At 40.5% G+C, this 26,103-nt stretch overlaps 2 protein-coding genes across 2 annotated transcripts in view; one reads left to right on the forward strand and one right to left on the reverse strand.

The window, feature by feature from the left end:
- Nucleotides 1-5,736, reverse strand: part of RBP4 (retinol binding protein 4) — a 349,798-nt gene extending 344,062 nt beyond the window's left edge. The window contains exon 1 of the mRNA XM_075841028.1: nucleotides 5,727-5,736. The gene's annotated coding sequence lies outside the window, so the exon portion shown is untranslated. The remainder of the gene's footprint in view (nucleotides 1-5,726) is intronic.
- Nucleotides 1-7,590, forward strand: part of LOC142662936 (scavenger receptor cysteine-rich domain-containing protein DMBT1-like) — a 70,934-nt gene extending 63,344 nt beyond the window's left edge. The window contains exons 12-13 of the mRNA XM_075841230.1: nucleotides 4,522-4,910; nucleotides 7,335-7,590. Of these exons, the coding sequence (XP_075697345.1) occupies nucleotides 4,522-4,910; nucleotides 7,335-7,590 (645 nt within the window). The remainder of the gene's footprint in view (nucleotides 1-4,521; nucleotides 4,911-7,334) is intronic.
- The last annotated feature ends 18,513 nt before the right edge of the window (nucleotides 7,591-26,103 follow it).

Raw genomic sequence — 26,103 nt, forward strand, 5'->3', positions numbered from 1 at the left:
TAGATAGCGCCATACAGTCCCCCCTGTAGATAACGCCATACAGCCCCCTCTGTAGATAGGGGGACTGTATGGCGTTATCTACAGGGGGGGTCTGTATGGCGTTATCTACAGGGGGTCTGTATGGCGTTATCTACAGGGGGGACTGTATGGCGTTATCTACAGGGGGGGTCTGTATGGCGTTCCCTACAGGGAGGTCTGTATGGCGTTATCTACAGGGGGTCTGTATGCCGTTATCTACAGGGGGTCTGTATGGCATTCCCTACAGGGGGGGTCTGTACGGAACGCCATACAGCCCCCCCTGTAGGGACCGACATACAGCCCCCCCTGTAGGGAACGCTATACAGCCCCCCCTGTAGGGAACGCCATACAGCCCCCCCCTGTAGGGAATGCCATACAGCCCCCCCCCTGTAGGGACCGCCATACAGCCCCCCTGTAGGGAACGCTATACAGCCCCCCCTGTAGGGAACGCCTTACAGCCCCCCCTGTAGGGACCGCCATACAGCCCCCACTGTAGGGACCGCCATACAGCCCCCCCCTGTAGGGAACGCCTTACAGCCCCCCCTGTAGGGAATGCCATACAGACCCCCCTGTAGGGAACGCCATACAGACCCCCCCCTGTAGGGAACGCCATACAGACCCCCCCTGTAGATAACGCCATACAGCCCCAACCCCCCAAAAAAATGCGACCTACAGTGTGAAAAGACAAAAGACATGTATCCCCTGTCCACAGGATAGGGGATACATGTGTGATCGCTGGCATTAATAGGGAGAACGGGGGACCGAAAGTCCCCCGAAGTTCTCCATCACTCACCTCTGACTTCCGGCGTCTGCGCAGCACAAGAAAAATGAAAGGAGCGCTGGTCACGCATGCGCACAAGCGCGACCGGCGCTCCATTCATTTCTACGGAGGTGCCGACACAGACCCCGGAAGTCCGAGTCTTGTCATGGAGAACTTCAGTGGACTTTCAGTCCCCCGTTCTCCCTATCGCTGCCAGCGATCACACATGTATCCCATATTCTGTGGAGATCCTGTGGATAGGGGATACATGTCTCTTGTTTAATGGCAGAGCGGGGAGATACCTCCCTGCTCTGCCGTAGTGTTCAGTGGCGTCCCGCTGTAGCAGCAATAGCGGCTGCTAGCAGAGCCTCCGGCCATGGTGGGGGCCCGTGCCGGCGGGCGACACGGGCCCCCTCATGCCGCGGGCCCCGTAGCAGCCGCTATGGCTGCTATAGCGGTAGTTACGCCACTGTGTTAGCGGGAGTTCACACTGAGTTTTTTTACGCGAAAACCGTGGCAAAAAACGTCAGAAAGTGCCTCCCATTGAAATCCATGACATTTTTCCTGCGAGCACTAAAAAACACCTGCGGGAAAAAGGGCTATGTTCACACAGAGTTTTTTGCAAGAGGAATATCTGCCTCAAATTCCGTTTGGAAGTTTGAGGCAGATTTTCCTCTGCCTGCACGCCGATTCTTGCGGGCATAAAACACAGCGAAATACGCTTTCTCTGCCTCTCATTGAAGTCAATGGGAGGTCAGAGGTGTAAACCCCCAAAGATAGGGCATGTTGCTTCTTTTTCCCGCGAGGCAGTTTTACTGCTCGCTGGAAAAAGACGCCGACGCCTCCCATTGAAATCAATGGGAGGCATTTTCTGGCCGTTTCTGACGAGTTTTGCGACGCGGTTTCCGCGTCAAAAAACTCATCCAAATACTCTGTGTAAACATAGCCTAATGCCCTTTCTTCGGACGTTTCTGTCTCCGACTTCCCATTGACAACAATGGCAGGCAGAAAATTCATTTTTTGCTGCTTTTTTCTGCCCACAGCCCGATGGCCGAAAAACGTCACAAAAAAATGCAACAAAAACGCGGGAAGTGTTAAAAATATGCCTCAAAATTCCGGAAGGAATTATGAGGCAGATTTTTCTACCTAAAAACTTTTCCCTTCTCCCATGAACTTTTTTATTTGATGTACATCATGTACCTGTCCTCTGCAGTCTGCACGTCCTCCGCCCGTCCTATGGGATGCTAGTACTCCGGCAGTCCTGACTTTACTCCGGCAGTCCTTGGCTCCTGACTGTACTGTCCTCCACCCGAAGTCTCGCGTCGGTCGTTTAGCTCTGGCCCCTGTCCTCTCCCCTGCCTGAGCGCTCCTCCTACCACGTATCACCGTCCTATTCCACTGTGTGTGGGAGGACTATCAGTGGAGTGCACAGTGTGCAGTGAATATCACCGGGCCCCCGGACCCCCCCCCGTGGCTGTCACCGGGCCCCCCCCGGATGCCTAGTGTAACGTTAGTGTCGTGACTCGTGATGCTACTACTAGGCACGAGGGGGCCCGTGCCTCCAGGCCTGGCAGTGGCACATAATGTAATGTGCCTGACTGTCAGGGCGACACGGGCCCCCCATGCCCCGGGCCCCGTAGCAGCTGCTACTGCTGCTACTGTGGTAGTTACGCCACTGACCTGTACTATATGCACTGTAATGCTCTCTACCTGTACTACATGCATTGTACTGTTCTCTAGCGGTACTACATGTACTGTACTCCTATCTACCTGTGCTACATGTACTGTACTGCTCTCTACCTGTACGTGTTCTGTACTGCTCTCTACCTGTACTACATATACTGTACTGTTCTCTATCTGTACATGTACTGTACTGCTCTCTACCTGTACTACATGTTCTGTACTGCGCTCTACCTGTAATACATGTACTGTACTCTACCTGTAGTACATGTACTGTACTCTACCTGTAGTACATGTACTGTACTGCGCTCTACCTGGAGTACATGTTCTGTACTGCGCCCGACGTGTAGTACATGTACTGTACTGCGCTCTACCTGTACTGCACTTTTATCTACCTGTACTATATAAATTGTACTACTCCCTACCTGTACTCCATGTATTATACTATTCTCTACCTGTACTACATGTATTATACTGCTCTCTACCTGTACTACTTGTACTGTACTGCTCTCTACCCACACTACATGTACTGTACTGCACTCTACCTATACTGCATATACTGTACTGCTCTCTAGTAGTACAGTATATGTACTACTAGAGAGCATGATTATTTTCACTGCACTAGATTTCCCCTGTAACTGGGTCTAAAGTCTCATTCACATCAGTGTTGATTTCCATTTGGGGTTTTCGTTCATCCATTCCAGTCGACTACGCTATTGTTTTCGCTAAAAAAACTGAAACCTTTCGGAATGGAGGCAAGCGGAAACCATTTGCAACGGAAACTTTACCATTGAAATCAATGATAATGCAAACAGAAGCTGTGGTTTCAGATTGCCGTTCCGTTCATGGGTTCCTTTGATGGAAAGCTGTAACTGAACCCATGAACGGAAACCAACGCTGTTGTGAACGAGGCCTAACATACAGCCTCTGTTATAGGATTAAGCAGCCTTGACATTGTAACAGTTGTCACAATCACAGCGGTACTGGGTTAAATTATTCACATGATGTGTCACATTATTATCAAGAAATAAAGAAAGTTGAATTGTCGCTTCCTTTATTGTGTACACTACTCTTAAGGAGCGCTCTATGTGATGCAAACAGAAAACAGACACGGTATACAAATAAAACAGTTTCTGCCTTCTCTGGAGGATAACTGTCACCTGGGATTCTGCAACCACATAAAGAAACAGCTCCAAAGACAGTGGGGCAAATTTATTACGTTGTCTGCATCTAGGAAATCTAGAAAAATTTTCTACAATTTTACGCAAATTGGCGCAATATGGTACATTTCAATTTAGACTAATTATACTTTATAAATAATCTAGAAAAGTTGACGTGGCTTAGCGGGAAAGGGGCATTGCTTAAAATGCAACAAAATGCATCAAGTTGCGCCAAAGGAAAACTAAGCCCTCCAAGAGTTGGTATAAGGAAGAGAATAGCATGTCTAGCAAGATGCACCAATTTTATTATGCAGCGTGCACCGCTGTGACAAATTTGGCACATCTTCAGACTGAACGGTTTAAGTTTTTACTGTCTAAATATTAGATAGCTTAGTAAATCCACCCCTATATGCGGATAGTAAGCGGTTAAAGTTACAAAAATTAATTAAAATTGATTCAAAATGTAAATCAAATACCAAGACCATTACCTATAAGGCAAAATAATTTCTTTATATTTCTTAAAGTAACTAGTTTAGAGTCATTAAACATATGAGAATACAAGTTTTTATTTAAATATGTTTGCTTTAATTTCTTTTTATAGTCAGTCTGTCATGCCATTCAGACTACATGGAAGCTCGAGTCTCACTTAGCTATCTTGAATCGCTGGAATTTTCTTCAGATAATATTTTTTTGAATGATCCTCAGTGTCGTCCTCGTACTGTATCAGATTGGCTAGAGTTTCGTATACCTTATGAAAGATGTCTGACAGTAAAAATGGTAGGAAAGTCTATGTATCTATTTATTTCATATCTATTTATCATATTATACAAAACATCATCATAAGAAGACCAGAGTTCATATCCTTTTATATAATTCTTTTACATTTTGTTTTTTCTTTTACAGGTTCAAAATGACACAATAACTTATACAAACACCTTATTTACCGACTCAGCCAACACAATTATCACATATAGAAAAAAAATAGGTCTAACTCTTACATGCCGAATGTACCAAGACACTGTAGTGGAAGGCATGTACTCCGCAGATGACTTCATAAAGAACAATTTAATCCAATATGGCCTCTATTCTGCCAATTTGACGTTCTTCCAGTCCTCAAATTTCACGTATCCAGTGTATCAATATCCATACTATGTGAAGCTCAATCAGCATTTATACCTGCAAGCCGCTTTACATACATCTGACCCTACCCTGGTCCTATTTATAGATACTTGTGTGGCATCCCCAGATGAGATTGACTTCAGTAGAAATGTTTATTATATCATTCGCAATGGGTAATGTACTGTTATGTTCTGTTTATAATTATGCTTTATTATATGTTTTTCCTATAGGGCTCGGGCTCCATGGTGAAAATACTCACCGCAATTATCGCACTGTCCAATCGTGGTAGATTGCTGTGCAATATAGACCATATGAACAAAAGTATTGGGACACCTACACTTTACACCTACAGGAGCTTTTATGACATCCCATTCTAAGTCCATAGGCATTAATATGGAGTTGGACACCTCCTTTGCAGCTAAAACAGTTTCCACTCTTTTGGGAAGGCTTTCTACAAGATTTTGGAGAGTGTATATGTGGGAATTTTTGCCAATTCATCCAGAAGAGCATTTGTGAGGTTAAACACTAATGTTGGAACGAGATAGCCTGGCTCGAAATTTCTGTTCTATTTAATCCCAAAGGTGTTGACGGGGTTGAGTTCAGGGTTCTGTGCGGGCCATTCTCAAGTTCCTCTACACCAAACTCACGCAACCATACCTTTATGGACCTTACTTCGTGTACTCGGGCACAGTCATGCTGGAACAGAAAAGGGCTAAACCCCAAACTGTCCCCACAAAGTTGGAAGCTACTATTGTCCAAAATGTCTCGGTATGCTGAAGCATTAAGCTTTCCCTTGGAACTAAAGGGCCTAGTGCAACCCCTGAAAAACAACCCCATAGCATTATCCCTCCACCACCAGACTTTACAGTTGGCACAATGCAGTCAGACAGGTAATGTTTTCCTGGTATTTGCCAAACCCAGACTAATCCATCAGACTACCAGATAGAGAAGGTGATTCATCACTACACAGAACACGTTTCCACTGCTCCAGAGTCCAGTGGCGGCTGCTTTACACCACTCCATCCAATACTTGGCATTGTGCATGGTGTAAGGCTTGCATGAAGCTGCTCGGCTATAGAAACCCATGTCATGAAACTCCCGGAGCACAGTTTTTGTGCGAATGTTAATTCCAGAGGAGGTTTGTAACTCTGCAGTTATGGACTCAGCAGAGCATTGGTGACTTTTATACACTATGCGTCTCAGCACTCGGTGACCCCGCTCTGTAACTTTACGTTGTCTGGCACTTCGTGGCAGAGTCGCTGTTGTTCCTAAACACCTCCACTTTGCAGTAATACAACTCACAGCTGATTGTGGAATATCTAGGTGGGAAGAAATTGAATGTACTGACTTGCTGCAACGGTGGCATCCTATTAAAGTATCACACTGAACTTCATTGAGCTCTTTAGAATGACCCATTCTTTCACAAATGTTTTTAAAGCCAAACTGCAGGGCTAGGTGCTGTATTTTATACACCTGTGCCAATTGCACTGAATGAAACATCTGAATTTAATACTTAACATGTGTGTCCCAATAGTTTTGTCCATATAGTGTTACGCTGAAAATAGCCATACTTACTGATACAAGGGCAGGTTAATGTACTAGTTGAGTAAGGGAGTTCTTACAATTTCAAAATACTAATGCACAGCCCCCATTCATCAGGGGGGGGGGGGGGTGACAGCTCAGTATTATAATTGCACACTGATAAGGCTTCTATATGGTGCCAGTCACAAGGTTATACCGTATACGGTCCATCGTGCTGACTTCCATCCTTTCAGTTATGCCCATACTATTAGATCAGACTGGCTGCCCAGCACCTTCTAAGTACACCAAACTAAGTACTGAAAACCCTGCCCAACATTTCAAGGCCTGAGTACATCATGCAAAATTGAGACTCATGAGGCAATAGATGATAATTGGTGCAATCATAGGTTAATGATGCATTGGATGTCTACACCCAGTTTTATGCACCTGCGCTTTTGGATTACACAAAGCAGACACTTTTTTTTTTCTAATCTTCTAATCTCTATTTAAGGGACAGAAACTCTACTCCACAGTTACTCTTTATTTTCAAAGTTCACACGGCAAATTTGGTACTCTTCATTGTTTGGTCCCATGGTCAACCTGAAGCAAATGTCTATTTCATATCCCAAAAAATCATAAAAACCATGTCCGGCCTTAGACTTGTGCGAGCTGTGCAGTCACACAGGGTGCATCTGCCGCACCTGCTGAAGGCGGTACCTAGGGGCATTTGTGACCAATAGAAATCTTACAAATTATATTACATTGTTATTAATTTCACATGGAGCTCTTATTTGGTGACTGTATGTTGGTATTTACTGTCAGTGTACAGTATATTTGTGACTGTCAAGGTGATGGCACTGTAAAGTACTATTATTTAGGTAATTGTATAGTATTGTTATTTGGCCAACATATGTCATGTTATGGTACTAATAATTAGGCATGGTTAACTGTACATTGTATGACAAAACACCATATGGGAAAGAGGAACGCCAACAGAATGTACCACATAGAACAACATCCAACGTAAGGTCCAGATAACAACTAAGACTGACTAACATTGTCTCTTGTTATTTCAGGTGTAGCAGAGTTCCTGATTATAGAACATACCAGTCCTCATCGAGCAGCATAGTCCGCTTTGGATTCAATGCCTTCAGCTTTTTAAAGAAACATTCCAATGTATACATTCATTGCACGCTTGTGGTGTGCAAGGAGGGCAGTGCCAATTCTCGTTGCAGTCAAGGATGTATGCATAGACGCAAGAGAGCAGCTGACCTTCACCAACTGAGGGAGGTTAATGTACTGGTTGGACCTGTACATCTGCAGCATGAATAAAAATTCCAAATCTAGCAGTATATAGTACAATATATTCTTTGGGTGTTATATTGTAAACTGTATACACCTTTAAATGTGATCTAGTTATAGCGACAATCTAATATTTGATTTATACATAATCATATTGTAAATGAATGAATTTTGATAATAAGTATAAAACCAATAAACCTGTGTTACTGAAAGATCTTCTTCACACTCGTAAATCTAAATAAAACGACAATTTCACAATGATTCATGTTGATAAATTCTTATTTTAGCAAAGTATTAATTCACATTAAAAGCTTCATAACGATATTATTTCTTGATGATGTTCCATAAAAAAATACACTGCAGACAATTACCCTTATACATTTCCTACATGTCCCTCCTAATGCTCACTATTATAATAAAAAGTGAGTACTTGTTAAAGGTTAATTAAACCCTTGAAAGGGATTTTTTTTCTAATAAAATGATCAGTGTGATTATTGCAACTTTATAATTAGTTTTTATCAAAAATAATTTTTGCTTTTTGAGATACAGCTGCTCTGAATCCTTCAGTGACGTGAATCCACCTGTAATCTATCACATTTTATCTTAAGTTATGAACTCAGATGTGATAGATTAAAGGAGGATCCTGCATGTCAGAGACAATGCAGGACCGGCTTTTACTGATCCAGTCAGTCCTGCAGACCTGATGGGAACAGGATTTAGCAATCTATACAGCTGCTCTGTATACAGAATATAGAGCAGCTGTATCTCAAAAAGTTAAAATAATTTTTAATAAAATCTAATGATAAAGTTGCACTAATTACACTGATTGACCGTTTTATCAAAAAAAAAAAGAAATCTCTTTCAGAGGTTTACATAGTCTTTAAGGTATCCAAGCACTGGCAACTGGTGGGCTTCTTGCTGTCTCTCCTGCTCAGTAGTGCTGGTGGGAGTACTTACATTTAGCTTCTATGCATATTGCAAAGTCCATGCACAGACCCTGTACTGTGACAGATTCCCTATGGTTGTATATTACAAAGTTTTAGGCACATAATGTGGGTGCTACAGAGGAGAATACCTTCGTTTTATATCTTGTGATGTTTTATTGTTTCAATAACCATGCCATGTCAGTACACTTATGGCTGGTACACTCAAACAGTTTATTGGATCAGTAAGATAAAATGTAATACTGAATTCTGAGATCTACGGGCAAATCAGGAATATCAGTTAAGAACGCTGACTACAAGTGGTCAGAATCTACAAGTCAATGTCAGAATCAACCTTTTCCTGGTATTCTCCCCCAAACACGCAACCACTCCAATATTCTCAGGATCTTCTACTGAGTAATACACCTACACCAAAATTAACAATTCTAGGGGTATATACACTATGTGGATACTCCTTTATTCTGGAGTTCATGTGTTTCAGTCGCCACCATTGAAAACAGGTAGACAAAATCAAGCACACAGTCGTGCAATCTCCATAGACAATCATTGGTAGTAGTATGGGTTGTACTAAAAAGCAAGTGGCTTGCGGCAAATGTGCAATTATTGTAAAGTGGAAGCGTCTACAAACAATTCAGCCATGTAGCGGTAGAGCACACAAACTCCAAGTGCTGAAGCGCATGGCGCATAAAAATCTCCTATCCTCTGTTCTATCACTTGCTACAGAGTTTAAAACTGCCTCTGGATGTTATATCAGCACAAGAACTGTATGTCAGGATCTTCATGAAATTAGTTTTCATTGTCAAGCAGCTGCGCACAAACATAAGATCACCATGCACAACGCCAAGTGATGACTGGAGTGGTGTAAAGCACGCCGCCACTGGATTCTGGAGCAGTTGAAGCGTGTTCTCTGGAGTGATGAATCATATACCACTATCTGGCAGTCTGGATTGGACTTATGCCAGGAGAAGGCTACTTACCGGAATGCATAGGGCCTACTGTAAAATTTAGCAGAGGATGTATAATGGTTGGGTCTGTTTTTCAGGGTTTGGGCTCAAACGTTTGTTTACAGTGAAGGGTAATGTTAATTCTTCAGGATACAAAGACATTTTAGACAACTGTATGCTTTCAACACTGTGGTAACAGTTTGGGGGAGGCTCTTTTTGGTTCCAGCATGACTGTATCCCTGTGCACAAGCAAGTTCCATAAAGACATGTTGTGACAAGTTTGGTGGGGAGGAACTTGAGTGGCCTGCACAGAGCTCTGACCTCGACCTCATCGAACATCTCTGGAACGAATTGTAATTAGATGTAAAATGGGCCCAACCCCATATTAACGCCAATAGTTTTCGAATAGAATGTCCAACAAGCTCATACAGTTGTGATGATCAAGAGTCCACACACTTTTGACCAACTTGTAGTGTATATAAATTATGTGACTGGGATTACTGGAACATGATGTGGGGACTAGGTCTTCTGTAGAGAGCAACAAACACTTCCAACAATACACTTTCAAGAAGCACGGTAGCAATAGCAAGCAAATAATAATAGATTTACTTTGACCTTGAATTGTTGCACTGAGCTCTCTTCAAGTCCCTTCATGCTGGAAATAGAGCAAGGACTGCACTGAACTGACTGACTACACAGTCCGATTTCTCTGCCCTTCTAGAATCTGGCAAAACAGTTTCAAATAAATATTAATGCACAAAATATTATTTAAAGTGAATCTCCACCTTTTATTTCCATGTAATTTTTAGGTTCCATATTCTTAGATGATTAAGTTCTTAAATCTTAATATATCTTTATAGAAGTCAAAGCTCAATTTTTCTGATACCAATCTCCAAATCCCCTGCATATACATACATTTTAAAGTGTACACCCAATCATAAAAAAAACTTTCCATAAAGCAATAGTACAAGAGCATATAAGAAACTTTGCAAAATATCTTATTAGCGAAAAATGTTTCTTTCTCCACTTATCAGGCTCCTTTCCTCTCTGTTCCCCTCCTGTTTTCTTAACTGTTCACTCATTCAGAATTTACTTATAGAAGCTTCACTGAGAGATCAGGTTACAGATGCCCATAGAAGTCTATGGAGAGGGGAGGGGGAGAAGGAAGCAAGAGACATTTTAAGCAAGAACCCAGCTCATCAGTCCCATGTACACAACATACAGACAAGATCCATTAAACAGTTGTCAGCAGTAGTGAAGCTAAGAATTCAGCGCTGGGGTGAGATACTGTATAAAACTTAGTAGAAGCAGCATAGAGTACATTATACAGTAGAAATGAGCAGTGTAGCTGAGAATCCAGCACTGGGGTGAGACCATAACACTTACCAAAAGCTGCAGCATGTCTGTGTGTTTCTCTCACTCTGCTTTTGCTCCCCTCTTCATACACTTATATGGGCAGCGTGTCTTTATCTCCTCTCTATGTTCCCTCTCCCTGCTAACCCCTCTCCTCTTCCCCTGTATGGGCAACATGTCTGTCTAGTGCCGTTAAAAACAATGGGGGTTGAGGATATAATAGAGGCTGTAACTCTCTATATTAAATATGAAGTATTTGCTAATTAAATTTCAATGTATAATATATCTACATATAAAATGTAATTGAATGGTTGTAATTGAACCTATGTCAATGACTCCTTTTCCGATATAAACTAAATCGCATTGTATCTTCTTATGGACAGAACATTGCATTACATTGTTGAAATTCTTTTTCGTTTTATAAGTTTAAGAAATGCTTGTTTCACATCTTTGTTACGGAGACTGTATAAGATAGGATTTACCATTGGGATAAGGACTATATTTAAGAGAGAGACTGTTTTAGAATTATTCACAGATGTATTACTAGATGGAGGCACAAAATAAACACAGGTCAGGGTCACATAGAGCATAGATACAACAGTGAGGTGGGATGAGCAGGTAGAAAATGCTTTTAGTCTTCCGTTGGCTGATTGTATCTTGAGAATGACAGAAATGATTGTAATATAAGATGATAATGTAAATAAGAAGGCTGGTAATGCTAAAACCACACACTCAATGAGTATAACAATTCCAAGTCTGGTGATACTTCCACAAGAGAGTTGTAGTAATGGAACAGAATCACAGAAAAGGTGATTTATCGTATGTGACTTGCAGAACGGCAACTTAGTCATCAATCGCATGATGGGGGCTGGATCTATTAAACTGATCAGCCAAGTCACAGCAGAAAGAATTACACAGAGCTTCCTATTCAAAATGATATTATAGTGGAGTGGATTACAGATTGCCACATAGCGATCATAGGACATGACTGTCAACAGAAGATACTCCAAGCTTTGGAAGGCAATGTAAAGATACAACTGTCCCATGCATTCATGGAAGGATATTGATCTCATATTCAGGAATGTTAGCAAGAATTTTGGATGAATGAGGGTGGTCAGGCAAAGGTCTAAGAAAGACAAATTACAAAGAAAGAAATACATAGGAGTATGAAGTTGAGAATTAAGACAAACAAGGACAATGAGAAATGTGTTCTCCAAAATACAGAGGAAATAAGCGGTCAGAAATCCAAAAAAGAATACAATTTGGCTATCAAGGTATTCAGAATACCCAAGCAGGATAAATCCTTGCACTGTTGTGTTTTCATACACCATCGTTCCTCAATGACAAATATACTGTGTAAATTACAGTGAAACGTACATGTTGCACAATTGAATGACAATAACAAATAATAACATTTCAGTTGTATGTAATATGAACCACAGTATATATCATGGTGCTATAATTTAATAAGTGGTCTGCAAAGTTTTCCTTAGGATGCTCCAATCGGTGCCTTCATCTGTAATTCTGTCAGATTTGACAGCAAGAATAGCGATGCATGCAGTTCTATAATTGCCATTAAAATGACAGACACCACATTTTTCCTCAATGTGAGTCAATGGGGTTCATCAGGCAATGCTGAGATCTGTCATGTCACGGATCCGGCTCTATGTCATGGCTTCTACTTTGATCGGAAGCTACTATGCAGATGTGAATAGAGGCTAATGGCAATCGCGACCGCAGCATCTGAGGCGGTGAAAAGAGGGGGTGACCCCCTCCAACAGCTCATCGCTCCGACCGCAACGATATCGGGGGGTGACGATGGTTGTTATGGCAGCCCAGGGGCCTAATGAAGGCCCCCAGGACTGCCTTCACTCTGCCTCTTTTAAGTCCTTAATAATATTATACATATAAAATTGCGTGACCACCATTATTTTACATAATTATGTCATAATACAGTATAAAAGACATGTTCAATATTTCCGAAAAGGAAGATAACTTTCTTGGAAGGAGCTAACTTACCAGCACTTCACAAAAATTGCAGTCCAGACACATGTACTGGGTTTCTGAATCTGAAATACAATGCAGTACCACTCTATATATGAATCCTTTACCTGACCCATGGGGAATAGGGAATACAAGTAACCATTTCAACTCATTATCCCCTGTAGACTTTCTCCCATGTGTTGTTTGTACGTAATTCCTGACAGAATTAATGTAATAGAACTGTAATTATCACTGGTTAGCTTATAAAACAAGTAATAACATGTTTGGGGGGGGTAAAATTACTACAAAAACAGTAAATTTGACTGCCAGATTTAGAGTACCAGCAAAATGGCATTAACCCCTCCATACCCTAGACCACCAGGGAAATGAAAATCAGGTCTTTACCCTAGGCCACAAGTGAAGCAGCCATAAACCCTTCCCTTACCCTGGACCACTAAAGAAAAAGCCATTAACTCGTCCACTACCCTTTTCTAGACTACTAAGTAAGTAGGCATGAACCTCTGGCAGTTTTATTCAGACACTATTTCTCCGTACGTCTTTTTTTTTTTTATCAACGGTAGGAAGGAATCTTTTATCCATTGTCGTGAGGCCTGTTCCTACTTTTGATTAAAAAAAAAGATACATAAGGGTATATATTTCCCACCTGGAGTTTATCCTTTTTTTTTTTTTATCGTACGGCGTGCGAATGTCTTCAGGGAGTTTGGCTACCGTTGTCTATTCCTGGACTATTACTGAAGCTATTCTGTTGTCAACGCTACTGCTCTATGTGGGCCTTGGCTGGCTGTAGGCATTGGCTGACTGTGCAGCTCACTGTTGCGAAGCGACGTGAAGTGTTTGAAAAAGAGGAAAGGAAAAATAGCAGATGCAGGTGAGCAAATTAATTCTTTACTGGCCGCTGGACAAAGAACGGTTATATATAATGTACATAGTCTGTAGATATTTGTGAACAATATGGGCAGCGGTGCTAGGGACACTAAAGATTCTTCTTTTTGACCCATACTTAACACATGATGCTGGTGGACAAAACCTTAACAGACACTAGTAAAAATTGGACATTGACAAAGTATACTAATACTAACAGCTGTTAAGTGATAAAAAATGTAACTGACTGGAACTAATTAACTTATTGATTAGGGGGGACCAGGCTCATACATTAAGTGTAATGCGGTCCGACCATTTAATTAGGGGAGTTATTGGCTGGAAAAAAACATATGTTATAAGGATCAGGAGCCATGTCTTAGACCCCCAAGCCATGGACTTCCAAATCAGGGAAGCTGGCTAAGAAAAACAGAATTCACCCAAAAAGAGAATACTCTCAACAGCGACAATAGGGCTTGGAATCTGCTGAGGAAAATCTGTTCTAGCCCAAGGAAATAAAGACAAAAACAGGAAGTAGTCGAAGAGGAGATGGGCACCGGACACTGCATGTATTGCTAAATCCGTGGCAAATGAACTTGTGCCTGTGTTCTTTAACACTGTTGACGTGGCAGTCCAGAAAGGTTTGCAGTCTTTCCTGTTAACAGAGTTATATTCATCCAGGCTAGATGATATTAATCAGCATATTGTGATCTCAGAAGATGAGCTAGAAAGTATACATGCTATTAGAGACATCTAGTATATGGGGTTTCAGGATAGGGGAAAAAAAGAGAGGTTTATCTTGGGTTGTTTGCTGATGACTTGGTATTTTTTCCTAGAAATACATTTACCAATTGTCCTTAAAATTTTGCAGGATAGGAAGGAAAGAAGAAAAGAAGGAAGGAAGTTTCAAAAACATATAGTAGAAGGGAAGTTCATAGTAAGTTTATGTAGGCATGGGGCAGTCTCTTATCAGAAGTAATGAGTGTACGGTGCATTTAATTTTTGAGTCATATCTGGGGGTCTGATTAATTTTAGGTTCTAAATAATTTTTGTTTCTCATCTATGATCTGATTAGTTTAGGGGTCTGAATTTATTTATGGGTTTGGGGTCTGAATTAATTTAATGGTCCTGTCTGGGGTCTAATTAATTTAGGCATTTGATTTGGGGTCTGATTAATTTTGGGGTCTGATCTTGGTTGTTATTTAGGGATCTGATTTAATTAAGTGGTCTGGTTTGAGGTCTGAGCTTATTCTTTTTTTAGTCTGATTTGGGGGGTCTGAATTAGGGGTCTGGAGTCTGATTTAGTAGTCTTATCTGGTGTCTAATTAATTTAGGGGTATGAGGTTTGAATTAGTTCATGGCTCTGGTGTCTGAATTTATTTTAGGGTCTGCTTAATGGAGGAATCTGGTCTAGGGTTGAATTAATTGGGGGGTCTGTTCTAGGGTCTGATTAACTTAGAGATCTGTTCTGGGGTTTGAATTAAATTTCAATAAATTTTGTGGTCTGTTCTAGGGGTCTGAATTTATTTTGGAGTGTGGTCTGGGATTTCATGCTACCCATACCGACATTCTTTAATTTCTACTTACGTGGCTGATAGCATGTCGCACAATTGCCTCAGTAGGCTCTGATTATTTATCAGGTCATGCTGGGATCTTTTGCAATACTTTCTAGTTATGCCCCTGTTTATAAAATCTATTTATTTGTCAAATAATGGATCATCATTGGCGCGGTTTGGACGGCCGCCCAGGTTCCAAGGCTTCCAGGGAGCCCATGGGATCCAGTCTGTTTGCACTGGTTCTCCCAAACCAGTTGTTAATATTACAGCGGGTACGGAGAACCTGTGAGAAGCAGGACCCAGAACTGGTTGCTTGCACTCAATTGTATCCGCGTCCTTAGGACGCAATTAATCAGTTCTCCTTCCTCACCATTCGATGCTTTACCAATGATGCAGGTAGTGGAGTGATGTCATGGTGCCTGTGTCGCTGAGGATGACATGGGAACGGGGAGAGGTGAACATGTAATTTTTTTTTCAGTGGGCAGTGTTTGGGCCGCTATCTACAGAAGGCGCTATCTACAGGGTACTCTATGGGGGAACTAGCTACAGGGGACTCTATGGGGATCACTATTTACAGGGGACAATATCTACAGGGGGCTCTATTTGGTCACTATCTACAGGGGACTATGGTGATGACTATCTACGAGGGGCACTATCTACAGGGTACTCAGAGGGGCATTATCTACAGGGGGTTCTATGAGGGGCACTATCTACAGGGGGCTCTATGATGGGCCCTATTTACAGGACAATCTATGAGGGGCCCTATCTTCAGGGAGCTCTATGAGAGGCGCTATCTACAGGGGGCTCTATATGGGGCACTATCTACAGAGAATGCCACTATCTACAGGGGGCATTGTGTGTTTGACATATTTGTATTTAGGGGCACAGTGTATGGTACTATTATATTCAGAGGCACAGTGTATGGTACTATAATATTCAAGTAAAAAATATGCAAGAAAAATTGGCCTGCTCACCACTCATTCGAAGTAAAGAAGCCACATTCCATGATTATTCGGTGCACGGGCAAGAAAGCTACATCGGGAGTAGGTAGAAATCCAAGGAAGAAAATGTAGAGCTCCAGCACACGATATGATGTGAAAAAAATACAAAACTGTTTATTTAAGTCAAAATTAAAACAAGAAATTAAAAAATCACGGGAGAGAACGGGAGCAGGGGCGCAGTGTATGGCGCTACTATATTTAGGGGCATAGTGTGTGGGACCATGAGAATTCTTTATCATTTATAGGTGCAGAAATGTTGGATAAGTGAAGAGCCGATGACATCTGAGAGGCAAATTCTGCAGAAATGAGTCGTGTCTGGGAGAAGTCGTCATGAGGTCTGGACCTAAGAAAGAAAACAGAAAAATAATGACTGGAATCTGAGAAGACGTCACCTGTGAGTCACTGGATTTATAGAGTAGCTGTCACCTTTCCTGACATTTCTGTTGTAGGAAATCCTTGTACTCCACATAAAGTCTCTGTGTAGTCCAGGACTAATAGACAATTGTGTGTTACCATTCCGCATGTCAGCAGGATGTATCCCTACACAGTGTAATGCTGTCAAAGATGGTTGGAGACTGTCAGTATGTAGGGACACAGACCTTTGACAAGGGGAACCTTAACACCTATTTGTCAATCCTCGCACAGAAAGGTAGTGTTAACTATAGACATGGCGCGGCAGGGCGGCAGTGGAGAAGGGGGGCGAAGTTTGGGGAACGGCCTATGGTCTACTTAATCTGCTACTGTATCTGTCTGTCTTTTTTTTCTACAAAAAGTGTTTGCGTGATAGTTCAAAACTTGTTAACTTTGATGAAGCATCTGAGGATTTTTCATTCCCTTGGGTCTAAAACTGGTATAAACTAATAGCTGCAGTTCTTTGTCATATTCTATTTTGCATGGATAGGTGATACTTCCTGCATGCACATTTACATCCAGATTATGTAATGAAAGACATGGAAAACATTCGGAAGAATTTGTAACAGTAAGTTCTTCTTTTCTTTTTTTTTTCATACTTGCTCTGTTACCAACTAGTTGAATGTTTTTTTTTATTAATGTTTGGACACTTGGAATCCAAATAATGCTGTCAAAAATTATGACACATTTGATATTTCTTGGCTTAAAAGTAATTAGTAATTCAGGCTTGAAATATCAAGTAATTAGTAATTCAGGCTTGAAATATCAAGTAATTAGTAATTATTCCGTTTTTTTTTATAAAGAATTAGGGTATGTTCACACGATGAGAGGCATGTACGTGTGAAAAGACAGACTGTTAACAGCTGCCTCGTTTCACACGTAATTGCTCCTCCTCGTAATTTACGAGGCGTCTGAGACGCTCTGAGACGCTCGTAAATCTTGAGCTGTGCTTCATTGAGTTCAATGAAGAACAGCTCAAATTACGTGGCAAATAAGTGCCCTGCACTTCTTTGCCGAGGCAGTCCATTTACGCGTCGTCGTTTGACAGCTGTCAAACGACGACGCGTAAATTACAGGTCGTCGGCACAGTATGTCGGCAAACCCATTCAAATTAAAGGGCAGATGTTTGCCGACGTATTGTAGCCCTATTTTCAGGCGTAAAACGAGGCATAATACGCCTCGTTTACTCCTGAAAATAGGTCGTGTGAACCCAGCCTAACAGTTTGTTGATTAAATATGATATTGCATGTCGATTGGTGGATTGTGATTACTGTCAGTGTAACCAAGACCAGTGGGTTAACCTGTGGTCCTGTGCAGAATTACTCATAAAATGAGCTATGGTATGTTACATCAGTAAATTATAAGTCTTCCACTCTAAAATGCAATGTGCATTATTCTGTCTGGTAATCTCTGTCTGACCATAATTTCCAGATAATACAGAACGCAGTGAGATGTTTTCTAAAAAAAAAAACACTATATTATTTATGTTGCTTCTTTTTTTTTTTATTATTATATATTTTATTTTTACTTTTCTTACATAAAACACAAGCAGGAGAAAAAACATTCTACAAAGAAAAGTGTATAATCGTTATGTGTGGTCCTAACGGGGTCATTTCACTATAGACACCACTTTTATATGGGTCCAGCTCCCTTGATCTCTGGCAAATAAATGATTTCCCAGCCGGGAATTTCTTCTGTGGCAATATTTGTGGCTGTCCATGTAATACACGGCGGCCTGGGTCCACTAGAGCAAAAGACGCTGCTTGTTATCAGCTCTCCGAGTGGAAAACCCTCCTCTATGACCTCTATATGCCCTAATATGACATATATGTAGCCTCATGCACACAAGTGATTTAGGGATACATATCACATTGATCCTAATTACGATGTTATTGCATTTATGAGTCCACATAAAAAATAAGTTGCAGCATGCTCTATCGGATGCCATATTGTACTGGACTTAGAGCTACCCTAAAAACACTGATTTTACTGTATCTAGAAGAAAACTTAACCCATGAAACAGGACTTCCTTTATAAAAAAGTAGCGTACAATGTTGTGGTGCAATACAGTTCTGATTTCTGTCCCATATTTTAAGCTAAAATGGACACACTCATATTTTCTTAAGTATGCCTTATGCTATGTGCTGTAATAGCAAGTTTTCCATGACAGAGGATACATTACCTCATAACAGAACATGGCACAACTGTCTTCCCCATGCCCCCAATGCAGTGTCGGGCTGCCACTGAAATTGGGATACTATGTCTAAGTTCCCTCTTTGCAGTAAAAGCCAGTGTCTACATGACAGTTCCAGCCCTCATAACATTGACAGCCAAAGTGTTACTGACAGCCATAGTGCCACATAACAGTCAGACACAGTTCTCTGTATTAGTAAAAGCCACAATGCCTCCTTAACAGCATTGACTGCCTTTTTTACAGTCAGCCATACAGTAGTTTTACATTTACAGAAAAAGACCAGTTATAGTTCTATGGTAGGTGCTATTGGCTAGCAGGGGTTATGGTGTTACACTTACCGTTTCCAACCCTCCGATGCTGTTTTTCACTGCAGAAGGTTACAGGTTACTCTTAGATATGAACAAAATAGGAGACCGCTAGAAACCACCTGAATTCATTTTTGACACATCATTCTGCTGGGCATCTTAGGGACATGGTGCATTTTCTGCCATGAGAACCTCTGAGTTATAGCATAATATAGCTCTATATTGCATATAATTGCTAAATTCAAAGGGAGTCAAGTGCATACTGTCTATGGAAGCCTAGAGGACAGAGCCCGTGCTCTATATCCTCTTCGTCTATATGTGATATAACATGGACAAACTGGGCATTATCTGGTGAAAGCGACAAAACACATTACTGTAGAGTATCACCAAAATGCATTATTTGGTAAGGATGCACAATATTATCTTTGAAACATTATTTCAAGTTGCTACATGAAATGTGTTGTTGACCATTAGTCATATTAAGAAATCCTTATAGACGCCTTGATTTCTATATTTAGGCTGTATTTACAAATGGTTTTTGGGTCCCTCCCTGTCTACCCTCTTTAAGGGGTTTTCTGGTTTCAGTAAAGTAATTTAATTTTTTGTATAATTAAAAGTTATACATATTTCCAATATAATTTCCATATTAATTCCTTTCGGTTTTCAAGATCTCTGCTTGTTGTTATTCAGTAGGGACATTTATTGTTTACTTCCAGTGGATAAAATTCTGTCCACTGTCATGGGATGAACACCGGTGCTTCGATCGTTACAAGAGACAGCTCTGATACATATACTATTACTGTAACTGTAACGAGCCGTGCACCTGTGTGTCCATCACATGACCATGGACAGAATTTTATCCACTGGAAGTAAACAATGAATATTCCTACTGAATATCAACAAGCAGAGATCTGAAAAACTGTGAGGAATTAATACGGAAATAGTATTGGAAAATTTTATACATTTTAATTTTACAAGAAAATAACATTCATTTGCTAATACCGGACCACCCTCATGGAGGTTTGAACTTTCTCAGACAGATTCATCATTTGGCAGAAGTTGTGCTGCTGAGTATGCCAGGCAGAGACATGGGGATGAATGCAGATGCGTTAGTCAGGATAGCCAAGGGCCAATACCAGGAAAGCAGTCAGGGATGGGTAGACATATCAGGAATAATCCAAGATGTAGACAGAAGACGGAGCCTAGGTCGATATCAGGGAGTTCAACAGCAAAGGTGTCAGGTGTAAATCGAAGGGGCACGCAGGAGCAAGGTCGGACCTGGCCAAGCAGGAACATCAGAAGGCCATTAATGGGGAACAGGACAGTGGCACTGAACCACTGAGAGCACAGACAGCTGGCAGGGGGAGCAGAAGAGCAGTGCTGCACTTCGGAAAAGTAACAGTGTGATTTTCCAAATTATACTACACCACGCTTATTATTAGGTCTTGCTTAACCTGGATCTTTATTTGATTTCTAAGATACTCTCCATAACATTGGACATGGCTTCTTTTTTTAATTGTGTGTATTTTCCATTCAGGATGCTGTTCAACACAACAGAAGATGATGGATTCATCCTTTTGGGGTTTTATGAATATCCACACCTCAAATTTCCACTATTTCTCATCTTTCTAGTTTCTTTTATTCTTAGTGTTTTGGAGAATGTAACCTTGATTGTCATCATTTACCTAGATTCCCATTTACATAAACCTATGTATTTCTTCCTGTGTAATTTGTCCTTAATAGACATCTCTTTCACCTCCCTCATTGTTCCGAAATTTCTATTCACTTTTCTGGACTTAAGAAGAATATCCCTCTTGCAATGTATGGTGCAGGTGTATATTTTTATTGCTTTGCAATCTGCAGAACTTCTTATATTAACAGTGATGTCCTATGATCGCTATGTGGCAATCTGTAACCCTTTTCACTACAATTATGTCTTAAATAGAAAGAACTGTATTCTTCTAGTGACTTTGACCTTGATTATTAGTCTTCTAGATCCAGCACCAATTATTAATATGATATCACAATTTTCATTTCGTAAGTCTCGTGTTGTTGACCATCTGTTCTGCGACCTTGTACCCTTATTGGAATTGGCCTGTGGTGATACCTCTAAGGTAGAGTCTCTGATAGTTATGGAAGGTGGAAGTATAGTTATTTTTTCCTTTGTATTCACTGGTATATCATATATTTTCATAATCAGGGTCATCTCAAAAATACCATCTTCAACTGGGAAGCATAAGGCTTTTTCAACATGTTCATCCCACCTCATTGTCTTTACAATACTCTACTTGACCTTGTTTTTAGTCTACTTGAAACAACCTAGTAAAAATAACCCTCATAACACAAAACCGGTATCTATTTTAAATACAGTTCTGATCCAAATATTGAATCCTTTATTGTACAGCTTGAGAAATACTGAAGTCAAAGAAGCTTTTCAAAGATGTTTTAGAAAGGTCATGATGATAAATAGACGTGTAAAACCTTTAATCTGGAAATCCCACGTCTAGAAGTAAATTCAGTAAAAAAAAAAAAAGTTAAATAATGTTCTGGGTGATCAGGAAATCTATCCTACTAGGAAGCACTAAATGTCTCCAAATTTAATATCTTTTTAATATCTTCCTGTCTTGTAATCCCAGGAAATGACATTGCCGTAGTCTTCGTGACATCAATATTGTAGTCGACTCAGCTTTTCATTCCTTGAAAACAATGAAAACCCTTAAACAACGGTGACAAACGGAAACCATTTGCGTTTTCTGTTTGTTTCAGTTTGGTTTCCGTTCATGAGTTACCCTGACAGAAAGCTCTGACGGAACCCGTGAACGGAGCCCTGACGCAGAGGTGAACGAATCCTAAATTGGTTATTAACATTTAAAAAATGTGCATTTAACGATACAGGAAATAAAATATGAGAAAAGGGGGTTTCCTTATCATACATATTTATGGCATATTCACCTCCAAGACCTCCTACATATTAGGAGAATAGAAGTCGCCTAAACTCAGTGGCACCAGCTAAGAGTGCTGCTGGCCTGCGCAATCAGGGGGAGTATGAATTATGAGGTTGTTCCTTCTATTCAAGTCTATGGAATTTACAGAAATTACCACAACCTTTTAGACATTTATGACATAACCTGTGGATATGCCATAAGCATCTATGGTGGGCATACCCCTTTAAAGGGATCTGTCAGCAGTTTTGAAGCCTCAAAACTGCTGTCAGAGCAAAGTAAGGCAGGGGAGGGCCTTGCAAAAATACCTCTTGTCTTGGTCATGCAAGTTGCATGATCGAGAAAATGATGTTTAATTCCAACGGCAGTGCAATCGCTGGTGCCACTAAGACCCACGCCTCTGGTCTGAGAGATGGCTCTGGAGGTCTCCTGATTGGGCGCTAGAGCCATCACACAGAGCAGAATGGCACTTGCGAACGCCGTGTCGGGGGAGTCAAACTTTGGTTTGGGGCTGTTCACATCAGTGTTGCTCTTCCGTTGAAGTTAAATGTGTACGCTAAATGACCATAAGTATGTGGACACCCAAACATCACATTCATATGAGATGCAGGAAAAACAGGTGGGTTGGATCCAGCGTAGCTGCGGATAAAAAGGAACTTGTTCCAAGTTTAATGAGGATATTAAAAAGAGGTCGATCAGAGTGATGTCCTCGAGTGCTGGGAGAGAGATGGAAGGATTGAAGAAGCCTACGCGTTTCAAACGCTAGCTGCGTTCTTAGTCATGGCTGGGATCAGCAGCTAGCGTTTGAAACGTGTAGGCTTCTTCAATCCTTCCATCTCTCTCCCAGCACTCGAGGACATCACTCTGATCGACCTCTTTTTAATATCCTCATTAAACTTGGAACAAGTTCCTTTTTATCCGCAGCTACGCTGGATCCAACCCACCTGTTTTTCTTGCATCTCACACAACGCGTGCCGACGCGAGGATCCGTGCGGAGACCAGAGTACAAATACCTGTACACACAAGGTGAGCTGGAGGTTCCCCTCCTCTTTTTTCTATCACATTCATATGAATTTCTAAACATTTCTTACAAAACCATGGTAATTAATATGGAGTTTGTCCCTCTTTGCTGTTATAACAGACTCATAATCTAGAAGGCTTTTCTTTAGATTTTGGAATCTGGATGCCAGGATTTATGTCAAGTTTTGGACAATTTTGCATAGACTACTCAAGTTATTCTACAAACTTGGCAGTCTATTTTATGCACTTTTCTTTGAGAATGGGATTACTGCCATACTGAATTGCTATCACGAAGTTAGAAGCGCACAATTTTGTACAATGTCAGTATGTGCTATAGCTTTATGATGCCCCTTTACTTTAACAAATCTATAACCCTGAATACAGCCCCAGGCCATTATTCATCCCTCAAATGTCAGTATATGTTCAGCAGATGATCTCCTGGCATCCATTAAACCCAGATTCATCCAAAAGATTGCTAGGTGGTAGGAATTTTAACTAGGGAACACATCTTCACTTCTCCACAGTTATAGGGGTATTCCAGTTCTTTTTTCATTTGCAATATTAAATTATACAATATTCTAATACACAGATGTGTCCTTCCTTACCTGTTCTCTTATCTCAACATATCCTGAGATGTGTGGCGTGAGAAGACCAGCTTTGAAAAAAAAACACAAAACATGATTTTGCGATACTCTGTCTCAAAATGTCTATGATATTACAGTATGTGGTTTTTATGATGTCCAGTATGTGTCTATGTGGTCTGCCACTAGATGTCTATAATATACAGCCACCCAGTGGTTGTGATGTGTATTGCAGGGAGTCAAGGGTTTTGCTAGCATGTCACGATATTGTATTAAATTTGTTGCATGATAAATTGGAGTTCTTAACCAAATTTAAGCAAACGTAAGAGTGGACACATCGGTACATGTATATTTTAAAATTCTACTCATGTACACATCTTATATCAGTGCAGCTGACTCCCGTCTGCACCGTACCATGGCATAGCCCATGGATCAGTACTGTGTAATGCATCAATAGGCTAACTGAATAGGACTTAAAGAGGCTCTGTCACCAGATTATCAGTGCCCTATCTCCTACATAATCTGATCGGCGCTGTAATGTAGATAACAACAGTGGTTTTTATTTTGAAACGATCATTTTTGAGCAAGTTATGAACAATTTAAGATTTATGCTAATTAGTTTCTTAATGGCCAACTGGGCGTTTTTTTAACTTTTGACCAAGTGGGTCTTGTGAAGAGAAGTGTATGACGCTGTCCAATCAGCGTCATACACTTCTCTCCATTCATGTCCATTTGTACTCAGCACAGCGTGATCTTGCGAGATCACGCTGTGCTGTCACATACACCCACATTAACTTTACTGAAGTGTCTTGAGAGTGAATAGATATCGCCTCCAGCCAGGACGGGATGTCTATTCACACTCTCGACACTTCGGTAAAGTTTGTGTGGGACTTAATCGCTGCACAGCGTGATCTCGCGTGATCACGCTATGAATGACAGCACAGCGAGATTACGCTGTGCAGCGATGTACACATGTAGGCATCTGAAAAACAAAAAAAGAAAAGAGTTTAATTCTTTTCTTTTGGGTAAGTTCACACATGACAGATTTCTGGCAGAAGTTTCTCCGACTAAAAATCCATGCACATGTGCAGAAACAATGCCATTTAAATGTATGGAATGGATTTTTCAGTCGCAGAAATTTCTGCATCGAATGTATAATGCATAACTCATATACTATTTTTGGAATAAAAAAATGACATGAAAAGACTGAACTAAAATTGCACTCATTGTGTAAACGAGGTCTTAATGGGCAGCAGGTTGTTTGGTGGCATAGTGAGTCCCTGTAGCTCCATAAAGTGAAGAGTATTTTATACAATATTTTTTCCAAAAAATAATACCTCTTCATGCTTCAGTATGAAATTGGATGTACACAGAGGTACAGAGGAGCCCCATAAAGGTCTATATATTACGGCTCCATACAGCTTTGAGGTTGCTTGATTAATATGCTTGTGTACATGAGACCTAACACTATACCAGATATGAATATAAACATTATTTCTAGAGCTTTTTTCTCTTAAACTATATTATAACTCTATTTAACTGTTTGTATAATAAACCAACATTTTATGCAAAGTTAAAAATTCCATAATTGGCTAACATTTACAATTTGACCAATCAAAAATAAAGCACACACAAAAAAAAAAAAAAAACATTTACAAGGAGTGAATTTCATTTTAGACGTTGACTTTACATACTAAAGTATTCAGAGTCACATACTAGTATATGTATTTATTACAATTCTCTTTGATTAATAGGGAATAACAGTAAAAGAAAAAGGCAAATAAATGTGGATTTGTGGATTTGCATTTATTAAATGTCTTTCATTCCTTCCTTCTGTCCTTTTCTCCCCCTTCTTCCTACCATAGGAGGTATCACTAAATTTACCACATTTGGTAAAATTCTTCAAGAATTTACATAGTAATATAGGTGGAAAAAAGTCCAAACTTTTTCAATAAATTGCACGTCATTCATTGCTTGATTAATTATAACCCTCAATGCCATTTGTCAGTAAATATTCATGTGGTCTTTTTTAATTGCTGACATAGTATCTGCCATTACTATCTCTTGGGGTAGGGCATACCATAGTTTGACTACTCTAACTGTAAAGAACCCTTATCTATATTGATGTCTGAAACGTCTTTCTTCCACACGCAATGGGTGTCCCCTAGTCCTTTGTAAAGTCCTTCTAAGACATAAAACCTGCCATCATTAGCTATTATTATAAAGCAAAAGAGGTTTTCAGTGAGGTTGGGTCTAAAGCTACGGGGTAATTAACCCAATTAACATATACAAAAACCCAAAAATAGACCCAGGCATCTGGCAGGCAACCATTTAAATTACTAACACTAATTTGCATGTGGGCAAAATAAAGCCCCTTTTTTCTCAGGTGCCTACTAACTAATCGATAGAAAATAAAATGTAACTTTTATT

The sequence above is a fragment of the Rhinoderma darwinii genome, chromosome 11 (genome assembly GCF_050947455.1).
Source record: "Rhinoderma darwinii isolate aRhiDar2 chromosome 11, aRhiDar2.hap1, whole genome shotgun sequence".
In the NCBI taxonomy this organism is placed as follows: domain Eukaryota; kingdom Metazoa; phylum Chordata; class Amphibia; order Anura; family Rhinodermatidae; genus Rhinoderma; species Rhinoderma darwinii.